Here is an 18,606-nt window from a genome sequence, read left to right as displayed (position 1 = left end):
AGAATATGCCTTTCTCAAACATATACCGGAAAATGAAGCACCCTTTACGTTGCCTATCAACTTCATGTAAATTTAAGTTGTTTGCTTAAAAGAGTCTGGTAGAAGTCTGTGGAGAAATCATAAAAATATGTACCGAGTTCCCATTTATCGACAGCCCTCTACTTTCTATTTTCAAAAAATCGGGCAAAAGGTAACCCCATCCTTCGCTCCTCACCGACCAGATATCGTAAATTCACGTACCCTATATTTATTTCATAAACTACTCAATTTCACTATTCTACTTCCCCAACCAGATATCGATCATCATGTACCCTGTAAACCCTGTATAATCATCTTCTCCCAATTTCAAGTAAACCGGAGACGGTTAGATTTTGCTCTATTGTTTGTAAAGGGACAAGAAGAAGGTTCCCGTCCAAATACCCAAAAATCAAGTACACCATTTTGATTTCAAAAACTTCCCCTACGGCCTTTGTAAATCACAAGTAAACTTGAGAATTCTAGTTTTTTTTTTAAGTTTTAGAGGAGGTCTCCCTCTCCGTCCCAATATCGAAAAATGATATAGCGTATATTGTGTAGACGTCCCAGAAAATCTCAAGCAAATAATAAACCCAATTTTTAAACAGCATGACAAGGGGAAGCCCCTCTTCCCTTCCGAATATCACAAAATCAGATATCCATTATAATAATATAACCCAGCCCACAAAAAGTTTAATTGTTTTACGGTATGTGCTTGAGGAGAAATGGGGTCTCCCTATGCCCTTTTATTTTTTGCCGACCAAATATTAAAAAATCATATACGTCATAAATTTCATAATAATTCCCCAAGTTCTTCGTAAAATTTCAGTGAGTCGACAAAGTTTTAGTTTTTTCACTGTACTTTAAAAAAGTCGGACAAAGGAGAGGCTCCCCTCCTCGACCAAATATCGAAAAATAAAGTAGCAGTTCTTTGCCTAGTTGCCCCCTTCAACCTTCCCTGAAAATTTCAATCAAATCAGATAATTTTTTTCCAATTGTCAAAAATTCGGGCAAAGGGTAGGTCCCCATTCTGGTCCAAGTATTAAAAAATCAGGTACCCCATAATAAATTCATAACCTCACGGTGTGTTCTCTGTAAATCTCAAGTAAATCAGAGAATTTTTGTTTGTTTTGCTGTACTTTAAACAAAAATCGTATTTAGGGGGTGCTCCATATCCGCGACCAAATATCGAAAAATAAAGAAGCGGGTCTTTGCCTAGATATCACCCCTAACCTTCCTTGGAAATTTCAACCAAATCGAAGAACTATGGCCCAATTTTGAAAAATGTGGGCAAGGGAGATGTCCCCCCTCCCAGATATCAAAACCCTATTTTCACCACATGATTACCCTCTACGTTCTCCGAACATTTTTCATGTGAAAAAATAAAAAAAAAAAATATTTTATAACAAAAGCAACAGCGATGAATTCAAATTATAAATTTTTGTAATGTGCGCTGTATGCAAAAAAAAAAAAAGATTTTTCTGCTTTTCCGTTCATTTGTTTGTACGTGTATAGCTTTTTTAATATATCGCAAAGAAAGAATGGAAATTCGATAAATGAGATTTGTATCCTAATTTTAAATTTAGTAACCCTAGATTTAAAATTAGGTAGGCCCCCAAATTAGGTAGGAGCCACCGTGGTGCAATGGTTAGCATGCCCGCCTTGCATACACAAGGTCGTGGGTTCGATTCCTGCTTCGACCGAACACCAAAAAGTTTTTCAGTGGTGGATTATCCCACCTCAGTAATGCTGGTGACATTTCTGAGGGTTTCAAAACTTCTCAAAGTGGTTTCACTGCAATGTGGAACGCCGTTCGGACTCGGCTATAAAAAGGAGGTCCCTTGTCATTGAGCTTAACATGGAATCGGGCAGCACTCAGTGATAAGAGAGAAGTTCACCAATGTGGTATCACAATGGACTGAATAGTCTAAGTGAGCCTGATACATCGGGCAGCCACCTAACCTAACCTAACCTATCCTATGGTGGAGGGTATAAAAATTGTTGAATCGATTAAAGTTTTAATTGACTATTTGCTAAAACTCTATTAAAACTTTAATCGGAAAAATGTTCGTGAAATCTTTTTCTGTGTGGAATCAAATACGCAAAACTTAAAGTTAAAAGAGGATTTTGTCCTAAAACTATCCTTACTTCAATAATCCGCTTTTTTAGCTCGGAATCAATACCAAAATCATTAGGGTAAAGACAAAATCTTTGAAAACGGGCATGCTTTTTTTTAGTGCAAATGCAACTTTTTTATACCCTCCACCATAGGATGGGGGTATATTAACTTTGTCATTCCGTTTGTAACACATCGTAATATTGCTCTAAGACCCAATAAAGTATATATATTCTGGGTCGTGGTGAAATTCTGAGTCGATCTGAGCATGTCCGTCCATCCGTCCGTCCGTCCGTCCGTCCGTCCGTCTGTCTGTTGAAATCACTTGAAACTTGGCATAAGTAGTTGCTATTGATGTAGGTCGGATGGTATTGAAAATGGGCCATATCGGTCCACTTTTACGTATAGCCCACATATACGCGAACCCCCAAATTTGGCTTGCGATTGCTCTAAGAGTACATGGTGTTAGTATATGGTCTCTAACAACCATGCAAAAAATGGTCTATATCGGTCCATAATTACATATAGCTCCCATATAAACCGATCCCCCGATTTGGCTTGCGGAGCCTCTAAGAGAACCAAATTTCCTCCGATCCGGCTGAAATTTGGTACATGGTGTTAGTATATGGTCTCTAACAACTATGCAAAAATTAGTCCACATCGGTCCATAATTATATATAGCCCCCATATAAACCGATCCCCCGATTTGGCTTGCAGAGCCTCTAAGAGAAGCAAATTTCATCCGATCCGGCTGAAATTTGGTACATGGTGTTAGTATAAGGACGCTAATAACCATGCCAAAATTGTTCCATATCGGTCTAAAGTTATATATAGGCGATCCCCAATCACACAAAAATTGGTCCTTATCGGTTCATAATCATGGTTGCAACTCGAACCAAAAATAATCTACCAAAATTTTATTTTTATTGAAAACATTGTCAAAATGTTATTTCAATAGAAAATTTGGTCAAAATTTTATTTCTATAGAACATTTTGTCAAAATTTTATTTATATAGAAAATTTTGTCTGAATTTTATTTCTATAGAAAGTTTATCCACATTTTATTTCTATAGAACATTTTTCCAAATTTTACTTCTATAGAAAATGTTGCCAAAATTTTATTTGGTCAAAATTTTATCTCTAAAGAAACTTTAAACTTAATTATATACGTATTTAATCGGCCTTTTTATACCCACCACCATAGGATGGGGGATATATTAACTTTGTCATTCCGTTTGTAACACATCGAAATATTGCTCTCAGACCCCATAAAGTATATATATTCTGGGTCGCGGTGAAATTCTGAGTCGATCTGAGCATGTCCGTCCGTCCGTCTGTTGAAATCACGCTAACTTCCGAACGAAACAAGCTATCGACTTGAAACTTGGCACAAGTAGTTGTTATTGATGTAGGTCGGATGGTATTGCAAATGGGCCATATCGGTCCACTTTTGCGTATAGCCCCCATATAAACGGACCCCAAAATTTGGCTTGCGAGGCCTCTAAGAGAAGCAAATTTCATCCGATCCGGCTGAAATTTGGTACATGGTGTTAGTATATGGTCTCTAACAACCATGCAAAAATTGGTCCACATCGGTCCATAATTATATATAGCCCCCATATAAACCGATCCCCCGATTTGGCTTGCGAGGCCCCTAAGAGAAGCAAATTTCATCCGATCCGGCTGAAATTTGGTACATGGTGTTAGTATATGGTCTCTAACAACCATGCAAAAATTGGTCCACATCGGTCCATAATTTTATATAGCCCCCATATAAACCGATCCCCCGATTTGGCTTGCGAGGCCCCTAAGAGAAGCAAATTTCATCCGATCCGGCTGAAATTTGGTACATGGTGTCAGTATATGGTCTCTAACAACCATGCAAAAATTGGTCCACATCGGTCCATAATTATATATAGCCCCCATATAAACCGATCCCCCGATTTGGCTTGCGAGGTCTCTAAGAGAAGCAAATTTCATCCGATCCGGCTGAAATTTGGTACATGGTGTTAGTATATGGTCTCGAACAACCATGCAAAAATTGGTCCACATCGGTCCATAATTATATATAGCCCCCATATAAACCGATCCCCCGATTTGGCTTGCGAGGCCTCTAAGAGAAGCAAATTTCATCCGATATGGCTGAAATTTGGTACGTGATGTTAGTATATGGTCTCTAACAACCATGCAAAAATTGGTCCACATCGGCTCATAATTATATATAGCCCCCATATAAACCGATCACCAGATTTGACCTCCGGAACCTCTTGGAAGACCAAAATTCATCTGATTCAGTTGAAATTTGGTACGTGGTGTTAATATATGGCCTCAAACTCCCATGCAAAAATTGGTCGATATCGGTCCATAATTATATATAGGCCCCATATAAACCGATCCCCAGATTTGACCTCCAGAGCCCCTTGGAAGAGCAAAATACTTCCCATTCGGTTGAAATTTGGTACGTGATGTTAGTATATGGTATCCAACAACCATGCAGGAATAAGAAGTTTTAAGATACCACAACCCAAGTAATTCGATTGTGGATGACAGTCTTTCGTAGAAGTTTCTACGCAATCCATGGTGGTGGGTACATAAGATTCGGCCTGGCCGAACTTGCGGCCGTATATACTTGTTTAGTTTAATATATACCACGTATGGACTATGTGGTATATATCACGGTGTTAGGAAGTTTTAAGATACCTTGCCATCGGCAAGTGTTACCGCAACCCAAGTAATTCGATTGCGGATGACAGTCTTCAGTAGAAGTTTCTACGCAATCCATGGTGGAGGGTACATAAGCTTCGGCCTGGCCGAACTTACGGCCGTATATACTTGTTTTTTAATAGTGAAGGTATTATTTGCGGATATTAGCAAGCTTTAAGAAGTGGCTTTAAATATACTAAGAAATTAAAAAAAAAAAATCTGTGTACACTGAAAAAAACGCATGTCCGGTTCCAAAGATTTTGTCTACTTTAAAAATTTTGGTGTTGATTCCGAGCCAAAGAAGCGGAGAATACCAGTAAGGATACACTGAAAAAATAGTGAACTTACCAGGAAGAAAACTTTCGGTTAATTTTAGAAAATTTTGAATACTTTTAGAAAATTCTAACTAAATAGTATTACAAACGCTGGCATCGCGCCGATATCACAAAAATAGGTAAATATTTTTTGACAAATTCAAGAAAGACATAATTAAGTTTTTTCACATGTTAAAGAAAATTTTGTAGTCTAAAGGAAAAAATTGGAGTTCAAAATTGCAAGAATGTTGTTAGTGACATACGGAGTTCATGATGAATGCATTACTAGTAAAATTTACAAATTTAAAAAAATAATGAACTATGTTGTAAGAAATACGAATTTAGTAAATCTTTATGTTTAATTTATGTATAATTTTTTCCCCTATTTTAGTTAATTTAACTAACGTACGCAAAAAAATTATTAGAGTAAAGGAAACTTTCTCCAATCATAATAAATCCATGAGCTAAAATAAAGTTAAATTGGCTTTAGTGAAATAGAGAGTTCAATTTTTTTTAAGTGTACTTTTATGTCACAATTCTCTTTTAAATTAAATAAATAAAGTTTTGAAAAACATGTCCTATATTTGAACGATATTTTGCTTTGTAGTCAAGATGCAAGAAGACAACAAATTTAAAGACAATTTCATTAAATTTAAAGAATTTTTCTGAATTATTATAGTCAAGTTGACCTTAGCCCAAACATTTTTTCTTTCATGTTATGATACCCATTTTAAGTCGAATCACTTAATTATAAGGACAATACGACTTTATTGAAAAGTTTATCGACTTTTGGACAAGGAAAAAATAACTTTATATTAGAGAAATGTGTCTTTTTTGCTAAGCAAAATTTCCATTCGTATTTTAAAGACATGAAATCTTTGACCTCACGACAATATTTTTTTTTCAGTGTATGTGTGAGTTCTTGTTTGTTCTTACCATTACGCACTCGTACACCTTCACGGGTATCACCCAATATAGCAGAGACACTAAATTTTAATATGGGTTTTGTATTACTCTCCTTCAGCAGTGTAGTTGTACTGGGTACCGGTGATATATTCTCTACTTTGGGTATACGCGTCATATTCTCATCATCATCTTGAACCAAATCGACTTCATCATCTTCATCATCGTGTTCGGCCATATCCTCATCCATATCCATTATATCATCATCGTCTATACCTATATCAGTTTCCTCTTCTTCACCAATATCATCCTCATCAAGATCATCATCACCATCATCATCTTGACCATTATTTACGGCTTCATTGGCCATATCGTCACAATGATTAACCTCATTATTACCGTCAGCATTTTTTAAATTATTTCGATTTTTATTTTTCACTATGCCGGTTTTATGATTCCTCATTTTCTTGCACTTATCACACTTAAAGTTCGATTCACGATGGAATTTTCTTTTACCATCATTGTATAGAATTTGCACAAAATTACCACATTGTTGGCAACACATTTTCATAGATTGATGTTGCTGTTGATCATTTAAACGCTCTGCTAAATTCATATGGTGATGATGATGATGTTGTAGATGATGGCTGAGATTGTGATGATGATGATGCAAGGACTGTGAATGATTATCGTAGGTTAAATGTTGCTGATCCGTATTGCAGGGATTTGAACCCGCTGCTGCTACTGTATTGGCAAAAGCACTGGCCGTATCTTCAAGGGAAGTCATTGAAGAATTACGGCTTAAAAGCATTCTGATTCATGGATTTAATCTATTTTTTTGTGTGTTTTCGCGTTTTATTTGCTTTTTTTTACAATAATAAATTAATCACAGTTTTGAAGAGTATATATATAATAAATCCACTTAAAATAATCCTTTTGAAATGTAATCTGTACACTCCACACACATTTCTATGTACGCGTTATCCTTTTTGTTTTTTTGTTGTTTTTAACGGGGGAACCTATATTGAGTTGAGACCGTATAGCGTGACTTGTGGCCACGTTTCGTTCAAAAATCGAACTGAATATAGAAACCCTGATACACAATTACTCTGTGCAAATAATCTCCCTGAAGGATATGCTATCCGAAATTATGTGTGCGTGCGTGTGTATATGTGTGTGTGTAAAGGGGCTGCGCACTTTTGTTAATTTCAAAGTATGTGTGAGTTAGTAGAGACTCTTTTAAGGGTTGCTTAACGGTGGTTGGTCTATTTCTCCTGCCCATATATTCCACAATTTTTTTTATTATTTATTTTCTACTACTGTGGGTAATGGCATGTAATGTTGGTGCGCGTGTATGTGTGTGAGTATATGTGTAAGCGACACGTGATGATCTTTTATTATTATTATATCTTACCCACATAACTTTGGCCCCAGAATTCTATTGCTCGTCGTCCTCGTCGTCGTGGTATAATTTTGAGTATGTCGGTAATGCATTCATTGTTTTCTATTATTTCCTTTATCGCATTTTCTTTCACTCGTTTTTTTGACAACTTAATATTATTCGCTATTAGGTTGTATTTGTTGTTGTCCTCTCCCCTTCTTTGGAACATCTGGCCTTCGTTGGGTATTTTCTGTTTTTCTTTTTCAATTATTTTATTTGATTTTATTTGCATATTTTTCCTTTGTTGTGAAGCTTTTATATGTGTGATACTGGCTAAAACAATAAAATTTTAATTTTCGTGTTCCTTTCGCCCAGGATAATGGGATTTTTTTCAGTTTTTTGTTTTTCTCATATTGTATTTGTAGGAAAGTCCAGACGTATTTGGTATTTTATTGTATTTCTGCTAGAATTAAATTATACTTGTTTTATTTAATTTATATTTGTTGTGGTCTTCAGTATTTTAAAGTGGGAGTTTTCGTTTTGTTTGTGTGAATTTGTGTATGAACTTTCTCTCTCTCTCTCTCTCTCTCTCTCACACACACACAAACTTCGTTTAAAGTGGATTTGGTTGAATGGATTGTTTAAGTTTTCTTATTGGATTAAGTGATAATGGTACAGTGGGCAAATTTGTATAAACCATTGTTGTTTTTTTTTAATACCCACCACCATAGAATGCTGATGGAGGTATAATAAGTTTGTCATTCCGTTTGTAACACATCGAAATATCGATTTCCGACTATATAAAGTATATATATATTCTTGATCAGGGAGAAATTCTAAGACGATATAAGCATGTCCGTCCGTCCGTCCATCCGTCTGTCTGTCTGTCTGTTGTAATCACGCTACAGCCTTCAATAATGGCGCTATCGTCCTGAAATTTGGCACAGAACTTTTGTCAAGTTCGAAGATGGGCTATATCGGTCCAAGTTTTGATATACTCCCCATATAAACCAACCTCCCGATTTAGGGTCTTGGGATTATAAAAACTGTAGTTTTTATCCAATTTGCCTAAAATTGGAAATCAAGAGGTATTTTAGGTCCATCAAAAAGTGTATCGAAAATGGTGCCTATCGGTCCATGCTTTGGTATAGCCCCCATATGGACCGATTTCCCGATTTTGCTTCTTTGGCTTCTAGAATCCGTAGTTTTAATCCAATTTACCTGAAATTTGAAATCTAGGGATACTCTAGGACCCTAAAGACGTGTGCCGAAAATGGTGAGTACCGGTCCATGTTTTGATATAGCCACCATATAGACCGATCTTCCGATTTTACTTCTTGGGCTTATAGAATCCGTAGTTTTTATCCAATATGCCTGAAATTTGAAATCTAGAGGTATTCTAGGACCATAAAGACGTGTGTCGAAAATGGTGAGTACTGGTACATGTTTTGAATCCGTAGTTTTTACCCAATTTGCCTGAAATTGGAAATCTAGAGGTATTCTAGGAAAATAACGAGATGTGCCGATAATGGTGATTATCGGACCATGTTTCGATATAGCCCCCATATAAACCGATCTCCCACTTTTACTTCTTGGGCTTCTAGAATCCGTAGTTTTTACCCAATTTACCTGAAATTGGAAATCTAGAGGTATTCTAGGAACATAAAGAGATGTGCCGCTAATGGTGATTATCGGACCATGTTTCGATATAGCCCCCATATAGACCGATCTACAGATTTACTTCTTGGGCTTCTAGAATCCGTAGTTTTTACCCAATTTGCCTGAAATTAGAAATCTAGAGGTATTCTAGGACCATAAAGGGGTGTGCCGAATATATTGAGTATCGGTACAGTTTTTGATATAGCCCCCTTATAAACCGGCCCTCCGATTTGGGGTCGAGATTAAAGAATGCTGTGTGTATCTTTCCATGTTTTGGTATAGCCCCCATTACACCGAACTCACGACTTAACTCCTACACTGAACAAAAAGCATACCCGGTTCCAAAGATTTTGTCTTTACTTTAAAAATTTTGGTATTGATTCTGAGCCAAAGAAGCGGAGAATACAAGTAAGGATATTTGTAAGACCCAATTCTCCTTTAAAAGTTGGGTGTTGTGTACTTGCTTCTAGGAAGCAAATTTTAGTTTTTCGCTTTTCAGATTTTTTTCTTCATAAAGTCCTTTAAAAACGAGTTAACAACAAATTTATTTTCAAAATTAAGAATCGACTTCCAGTAGAAATTATGCTATGTTTCAAGTAAAAAACGTCTTAAAAATAAAGTGTTGAAAAAGTTGTCCTCAATTTGAACGATTTTTTGCTTTGTAGTCAAGATGCAAAACGACAACAAATTTAAAGACAATTTCATTAAATTTGAAGATTTTTTCTAAATTATTAAAGTCAAGTTGACATTAGCCCAAATATATTTTCTTTCATGTTATGATACCCATTTTTAAGTCAAATCACTTAATTATAAGGACAATACTACTTCGTTGAAAAGTTTATCGACTTTTGGATAAGGCAAAAACTTTACATTAGAGAAATGCGTCGTTTATGCTAAGCAAAATTTGCATTCGTATTTTAAAGGCATGAAATCTTTGACCGCAGGACAATATTTTTTTTCAGTGTAGGGTTTCTAGAAATTGTAGTTTTTATCCGATTTGCCTCAAATTGAAAATATACTGGCATTTTAGACCCATAACAAAGTGTATATGATTTAGTTTTATCGGTCCATTTGGTAAGGGCTCCATATAGACCGATTTCACTTATTGAGGGTATAGAAGACGCACTGATCATGAAAATGGCTTGAAACTGTATGCAAAATTTCCAGATTTTACTTCTCGTAGTCATTTAAATAATTTGGATGAAAATCCACAGATTTTAGATTTCAAATCAAGGCGTAATTTCATCATTTTCTTGCACACTTACAAGAGATGTTTATGATTCCTCTAAAACTCAAACAAAAAATGGTTCTTATAAATTCAGAATCTGATCTAGTCTTTATAGGTAAAATCTTTACATTTATTTGTGGGAAGCGTACTGGTTGAACTGATCTGCTTGGGAAAATATCTGTCATCAAACCCCCTGAAATTTTCAAACGAAACTATTATATTTGATGCATGGTGGTGGGTATATAAGATTCGGCCCAGCCGAACTTACTACTGTATATACTTGTTTTTTTTTTTTTTTTTTTTTTTTATACCCACCACCATAGAATGGTGATGGGGGTATAATAAGTTTATTATTCCGTTTGTAACACATCAAATTTTCGATTTTCGACTATATACAATCGATTTTGTAATCAAAATAAAAACACAAAGTCAATTAAGATACAATATTTATTTTTTTTAAATCAAACTAAGAACACAAAGTTAGTTAGAAAATTAGAAAATTTTCGCGGTTTTTGTTAAAAAGTCAATTGTTCCAATTAAAAATTTAACTACGAATTGATTGATTGAATTAAAAAGTTAAAGTAGAAAATCGGGCGGAGCCGACTATATCATACCCTAAACCACTCTTACTGACTTAGTAATCATAAGCATTTGTGGGGTAACATTGATATAGGTGTGGGAGATAAACCGCAGTTGCATATTTAAGAAAATTAAGGGCTACATGTTTATGGGTGCTTTGTCTCAATCTGCACTGAAAAAAAAGCATGCCCGGTTCCAAAGATTTTGTCTTTACTTTAAAAAATTTGGTATTGATTCCGAGCCAAAGAAGCGGAGAATACAAATAAGGATACTTTTAAGACACAATTCTCTTTTAAATTTGGGTTTTGTGTTCTTGCTTCTAGGAAGCAAATTTTAATTTTTCGCTTTCTCAGCTTTTTTCTTCATATGCTATCAAAGTCCTTTAAAAACGAGTTAACGACAACTTTATTTTCCAAGTTAAGACTCGACTTCCAGTAGAAATTATGCTATGTTTCAAGTAAAAAGCTTCTTTAAAATAAAGTGTTGAAAAACATGTCCTATATCTGAACGATTTTTTGCTTTGTAGTCAAGATGCAAAAAGACAACAAATTTAAAGACAATTTCATTAAATTTAAAGAATTTTTCTGAATTATTAAAGTCAAGTTGACCTTAGCCCAAACATTTTTTCTTTCATGTTATGATACCAATTTTTAAGCCAAATCACTTAATCATAAGGACAATACGACTTCATTGAAAAGTTTATCGACTTTTGGACAAGGAAAAAAACTTTATATTAGAGAAATGCGCCTTCTATGCTAAGCAAAATTTGCATTCGTATTTTAAAGACACGAAATCTTTGATCTCACGACAATATTTTTTTCAGTGTGGCTATAGCTCATAGTCAGTGTTGCCAGGGAAAATGTTCGGTTTACCCTACAAGGAAAAAAATGTTCCCTACTTTCCCTACTTTACAAAACAAAAATGGTTCTAAGTACTTTATTAACTTAAAACATGAATATGCAACGTATGTAACCTAGAAAATAAATTTGTATTACCACCACGATAGAATTCTACCAAAAATAGTATTTTTTTGTTAAATCTCTATAAAAATAAAATTTTGGAAAAAGTTTCTTCTAAACAAATTTTTGTTAGAAATTTTTCTATAGAAATAACATTTTGATAAAAAATTCTATAGAAATAAAATTGTGAGAAATTTTTTTAAAGAAATTATATTTTGAAAAAAATTCTATAGAAATAAAATTTTGACAAAATTTTCTATAGAAATAAAGTTTTGACAAAATTTTCTATAGAAATAAAATTTTGACAAAATTTTCTATAGAAATAAAATTGTGACAAAATTTTCGATAGAAATAAAATTGAGACAAAATTTTCTACAGAAATAAAATTTTAACAAAATTTTCTATAGAAATAAAATTTTGACAAAATTTTCTATAGAAATAAATTTTTGACAAAATTTTTTATAGAAATAAAATTTTGACAAAATTTTCTATAGAAATAAAATTTTGACAAAATTTTCTATAGAAATAAAATTTTGACAAAATTTTCTATAGAAATAAAATTTTGACAAAATTTTCTATAGAAATAAAATTTTGACAAAATTTTCTATAGAAATAAAATTTTGACAAAATTTTCTATAGAAATAAAATTTTGACAAAATTTTCTATAGAAATAAAATTTTGACAAAATTTTCTATAGAAATAAAATTTTGACAAAATTTTCTATAGAAATAAAATTTTGACAAAATTTTCTATAGAAATAAAATTTTGAGAAAATTTTCTAATAAATAAAATTTTGACAACATTTTCTATAGAAATAAAATGTTGACAAAATTTTCTACAGAAATAAAGTTTTGACAAAAATTTCTATAGAAATATTTGTTTGGTAGATTTGTGGTAATTTATGGTAATCTTCAAATTTTGTTAGATTTTTTTTTTGCACTAGTGGTAACTGTTGTTACCACACATTGTTAAAGATCAAGCCTTGTCGGCTTCTAATTTCCTCCTCTAGAACCACCAAAATGTAAAAATTATTACAAATTGTGTTGAGTGAAAATGTCCCTACATTGTGGCCCTACGTCCCTACAAGACGCTAAATATTAAAAAAACCCTACATATAGGGAATTTCCCCTTCCTCTAGCAACACTGGCTGTAGTTGATATTGCACCTACGCAGTTAGTATGCCACTAATATTGAGCCCATTATTACAAAAGAGAAAATCAATTTGTAAAAATCGAGCAATATTCTTATATAAGAGCTACAAGTACGTATATGTTAAATACGATCGGCTACACGCAAAAAAATAATTCTTTCCTCCCAAACGAAATTTTAGACAAACAAAGTTCGTTTCTCATTTGCTTTTCGCTGTAAGGAAGTGTATTTGGAAGAAAAGTATATACTTTTTGTGATAACCGTTTATTCTTTTCCAGGATGTAAAAACCATTTCATAAAGACTAACTCAAAAAAAAATTTTTTCTGGCTAATTGCATTTTCCCTCACATCTTTCTCACTTCCACGAAGATTTTTAGTTCTTAGCACCTTTTTCTGTAATACAAACAATGTAGAAGAAATTATACGATTTTATAAATTTTTAAAATTTTTTTACCTTTCGCCTGGACGGAGAATCGAACCGCGGACCATACCTGTTATGGTCATCAATAGATAAATATCCATATAAGTTATATTTATATAGCATAGCTTGCGGCGCCCACGAACCGAATAAACAAAGTTTATTTAACAGAAACAAACATTTAGTTTGGCACCGTGGAGCAGTGGTTGCTACGTCTGACTCTCATGCCAAGGGTCGTGGGTTCGATCCCTGCTTCGACCAAAGTTTTTTTTTTTTTTTTTTTTTTTTTTACATACATTCTACATATGTTCGGAAGATTCCGAAAAAAATGTTCAACATTACATTGTACTATATTAAATTTTGAACTGTAAAATGTGTTTTATTAAAGACCAAAAGTCAGAAAAGAACAGTGTTTGATATAAACGAAATGGACTCTGTTGTTGTTTCAAAAATAACTTTTTTTATTGAAAAAATAAAAACTTTGTAACAAACGAATTTTTTTGGTGATAAAAGTTTAAAATTTTCGAAGCAATTCAAAAAACTCTAACAAAAGAAAAACGTTTTCGGTACACGTTTTCCAAACGTTTTTTTTCTTTGCGTGTAGTACATCAAAATTTGAAATTTGAGTAACATTGGTTAATAAATAAGAGTATTATGGCCAAATTTGTGAAAATCCAGCGATGCATATATATGGAAGCTATGTCTAAATCTGAACCAATTTGCGGGTTTGATTAATACCACAAAAGGTTGTGCAAAATTTGAGTAAGATCAGTTAAGAAATGAGGCCTCTATGGTCAAACATAAGGTTATTAGGGGGCGAATTTTCAAAATCGGGCTATACATATATATGGGAGCTATAGCTAAATCTGAGCCGCTTTCGATGATTTTTTGCACATATAGTTAGTGCTAAAGAAGATTACATTTAGCCAACTTTGAGTAAGATCGGTTGATAAATAAGAGATTTATGGCCCAATTTTGGAAAATCGAGCGATACATATATATGAGAGCTATATATAAATCTGAACCGATTTTGATAATATCTGGCAGGTTTGATTGATGCAATAGAAGGTTATCTTGTGCTAAAGTTGAGTGAGATCGGGTAATAAATAAGGCTATTTTGGTTAAAATAGGGTTATTAGGGCAAATTTTTGAAAATCGGGCGATACATATATATGGGAGCTATATCTAATTCTGAACCCATTTAGATGATATTTGGCAGGTTTGGTTGGTAATATAGAAGGTTACCTTTTGCAAAATTTGAGTAAGATCGGGTAATAAATAAGGGTTTTATGGCCAAATTTGGGAAAATCGGGCGATACATATATATGGGGGCTATGAACCGATTTCGATGAAATTTTGCACACTTGAAAAGTGATGAAAAAGATTACTTTGTGCCAAATTTTACGGTTAGTACAAAAGCCCAACGTAACACCATTTGTCGAAATCGGGCAATACAAATATACACTGAAAAAAACATGGAACCCACCAGGAAGAAAACTTTTGGTTGATTTTAGAAAATTTTGAATATTTTTAGAAAATTTTAACAACCAGTATTACTAATACTGACATCACGTCGATATCACAAAAATAATTATTTTTTTTTTTCGACAAATTCAAGAAAATTTATTAGACATAAATAATTTTTATACCCTGCGCCACACTGTGGAACAGGGTATTATAAGTTTGTGCATATGTTTGTAACACCCAGAAGGAGACGAGATAGACACATGGTGTCTTTGGCAATAATGCCCAGGGTGGGTCCCTGAGTCGATATAACCATGTCCGCCTGTCCGTCCGTTCGTCCGTCCGTCCGTCTGTCTGTGAACACATTTTTGTGATCAAAGTCTAGGTCGCAATTAAGGTCCAATCCCCTTCAAATTTGGCACATGTCAGAATAGAACCCTATTGATTTTGGAAGAAATCGGTTCAGATTTAGAAATAGCCCCCATATATATCTTTCGCCCGATATGCACTAATATGGACCCAGCAGCCAGAGTTTTATACCGATTTGCTTGAAATTTTGTACAAACATAACACTTAGTCGTATAGTCAAGTGATTGAATTTGATTGAAATCGGTTCAGATTTAGATATAGCTCCCATATATATCTTTCGCCCGATATGGACTTATATGGCCCCAGAAGCCAGAGTTTTACCCTAATTTGGTTGAAATTTTGCACTAGGAGTACAATTAGTATTATAGTCAAGTGTGCAAAATTTGATTGAAATCGGTTCAGATTTAGATATAGCTCCCATATATATCTTTCGCCCGATATGGACTAATATGGTCCTAAAAGCCAGAGTTTTTGCCCAATTTGGTTGAAATTTTGCACAGGGAGTAGATTTAGCAATGTAGTTATGCGTGCCAAATATGGTTGAAATCGATTCAGATTTAGATATAGCTTCCATATATATCTTTCGCCCGATATGCACTTATATGGACCCAGAAGCCAGAGCATAAGGAGTACAATTGGTAGTATAGTCATGTGTGCCAAATTTGATCGATGTGGACTAATATGGTCCTAAAAGCCAGAGTTTTGGCCCAATTTGGTTGAATTTTTGCACAGGAAGGAGATTTAGCATTGTAGTTATGCGTGCCAAATTTGGTTGAAATCGATTCAGATTTAGATATAGCTTCCATATATATTTTTCGCCCGATATGGACTTATATGGCCCCAGAAGCCAGAGTTTTGGCCAATTTGGTTGAAATTTTGCACTAGGAGTACAATTAGTAATATAGTTATATGTGCCAAATTTGATTGAAATCGTTTCAGATTTAGATATAGCTCCCATATATATGTTTTTCTGATTTCGACAAATATAGTCAAAATACCAACATTTTCCTTGTTAAATCGCCACTGCTTAGTCGAAATGTTGTAAAAATGACTCTAATTTTCCTAAACTTCTAATACATATATATAGAGCGATAAATCATAAATAAACTTTTGCGAAGTTTCCTTAAAATTGTTTCAGATTTAAATTTTTTTACTTAAATTGTGTTCCACCCTAGTGCATTAGCCAATTTAAATTTTAAATCTATAGATTTTGTAAAAGTCTATCAAATTCTGTCCAAATCGAGTGATATTTAAATGTATGTATTTGGGACAAACCTTTATATATAGCACCCAACACATTTCACGGATGTGATATGGTATCGAAAATTTAGATCTACAAAGTGGTGCAGGGTATAATATAGTCGGCCCCGCCCGACTTTAGATTTTCCTTACTTATTTTCACTTGTTAAAGGACATTTTGTAGTTTGAAGGACAAAATTGGAGTTAAAAATTGCCAGACAGAGTGACATAGGAAGTTCATGATGGACGCATTTAAATAAACTATTTTGTGAGATATACGAATTTAGTAAATCGTTATGCTTAATTTGTGTATAATTTTTTCCGTTTTTCATTTAACTAAAGTCTGCAAAAAAATTATTAGAGTAAAGCAAACTTCCTCCAAACGTAATAATTCCATGAACTAAAATAAAATAAAATTGGCTTTAGTGAAATAGAGAGTTCACTTTTTATAGTGTATGGGAGCTATATCTAAATTTTATCCAATTTCTTCTAAATTCAGTAGCGTCTTCCAAATTCAGTTCGTCCCTGTACCAAAAAAAAACGCACCAAATTTCATCAAAATCGGTTAATAATTGCGACCGGAATCCTGCGAACAACAAATACACGGACGGATGAGCGGACACCAAGCGACTCAGGAGGTGATTCCGAGTCGATCGGTATATATTTTATTGGGTCTAAAATCAATATTTCTGGTAGGCACATTTTTTGGCAGATCAAAGTTATTATACCCTGACCACTATGTGGTTTAGGGTATAATTAATAGAATCGATTAAAGAACACAAAATTTATTGATTTTTGCACTTAACATCAATTACATTTTTTATTAAACCAATAAAAAAATTAATTGAAATTTTCAAATCAAATCAATTAATTTTGTAATCAAATATTTTTTTATGCCTAATCAAACTGTGATTGATACAATACCCCAGCAAAAAAATTTGGAAGTTCTTCCAAAGGCACAACTTTAAAAGCACTTCCAGAAGATGCACTCCCAATGATGTTCTTTATTTTAACTACCCAGAAAGTTATTTTTATTCCATTTTTTATAACTTGTTTTTTCATACTTGTAATGGGTAATTTTAACTTTTTTTGTTTCAAATAGCTTAAAAACAGAGTAAGAATTCATAAAATGGTACAAATCATTTAAATTTTGTCGAAAAAAATACTAAATCCAATCTGAAAAAATTGTGAATTTTTGAAAATATTTGAAGTTAAACGTTTCCGACAAGCGTTAGAATCCATTAAAAATTATAAACAATTAAAAAAAAATTTATTTGACAAAATATCACAGAATTTTTTAATTTACATCCAAACCATTGAATTCGGATCACACCTAAAGAAGTGATGCAAATTCATTGCAACGGCTGTTGAAATGGAGGACTTACGTTCTATGACAAGCCCATGTTAAATTTATCGCTTCTGCGTAAATTTTGCACCACTTCGGGATCCAAAAAGAACATTTTCATTACTTTTTTGGCGACTCTTTTTTTGCTGGGACTATATATACTATTTTCGTGATCGAAGATATTTCAATTAAAAAATTAATTGGATCAATTAGTTTCGTTATTGAATCAGAAAAAAATCTTGTGTGTACACATAAAAAAAATATCACTACCATGTTTTCAAGTAAAATTTTAATTGTGTTTTAAAAAATTATCAATTACAAATTTAATTGAATCAAGAGTTTTTTTTAATTGAAACAAAAAACAATCACAAAATTGATTGTATTAATTAATATTTTAGTTGGATCAATTAATTTTGTAATTGACTTTGGTGATTGATACTATAATTTTCGTGATCGAAGACATTAAAAAATAAAATGGGTTAATAAGTTTTGTGATTGAATCAAAAAAAAATATTTTTGTGTGCAGGGAGAAGTTTTAAGACGGTATAACGATGTCCGTCTGTCTGTTCCAATTACAGTCTACAGTCTTCTATAATGAAGCTATCCTGCTGAAATTTTGCAAAAACTCGTCTTTTGTCTGCAGGCAGAAGACTATACGGTTGCGATTTTTATACCCTCCACCATAGGATGGGGGTATATTAACTTTGTCATTCCGTTTGTAACACATCGAAATATTGCTCTAAGACCCCATAAAGTATATATATT

At 33.4% G+C, this 18,606-nt stretch overlaps 1 protein-coding gene across 1 annotated transcript in view; it reads right to left on the bottom strand.

Moving 5' to 3' along the window:
- Positions 1 to 6,862, bottom strand: part of Dbx (homeobox protein Dbx) — an 87,342-nt gene extending 80,480 nt beyond the window's left edge. The window contains exon 1 of the mRNA XM_075305199.1: positions 6,085 to 6,862. Coding sequence (XP_075161314.1) covers positions 6,085 to 6,862 — 778 coding nt within the window. The remainder of the gene's footprint in view (positions 1 to 6,084) is intronic.
- Between the last annotated feature and the right edge of the window lie 11,744 nt (positions 6,863 to 18,606).

Source organism: Haematobia irritans, chromosome 4 (genome assembly GCF_050003625.1).
Source record: "Haematobia irritans isolate KBUSLIRL chromosome 4, ASM5000362v1, whole genome shotgun sequence".
NCBI classification, from domain to species: Eukaryota; Metazoa; Arthropoda; class Insecta; order Diptera; family Muscidae; genus Haematobia; species Haematobia irritans.
Note: the sequence above shows the minus strand (reverse complement) of the source record. Positions and strands in the feature narration are given on the sequence as shown.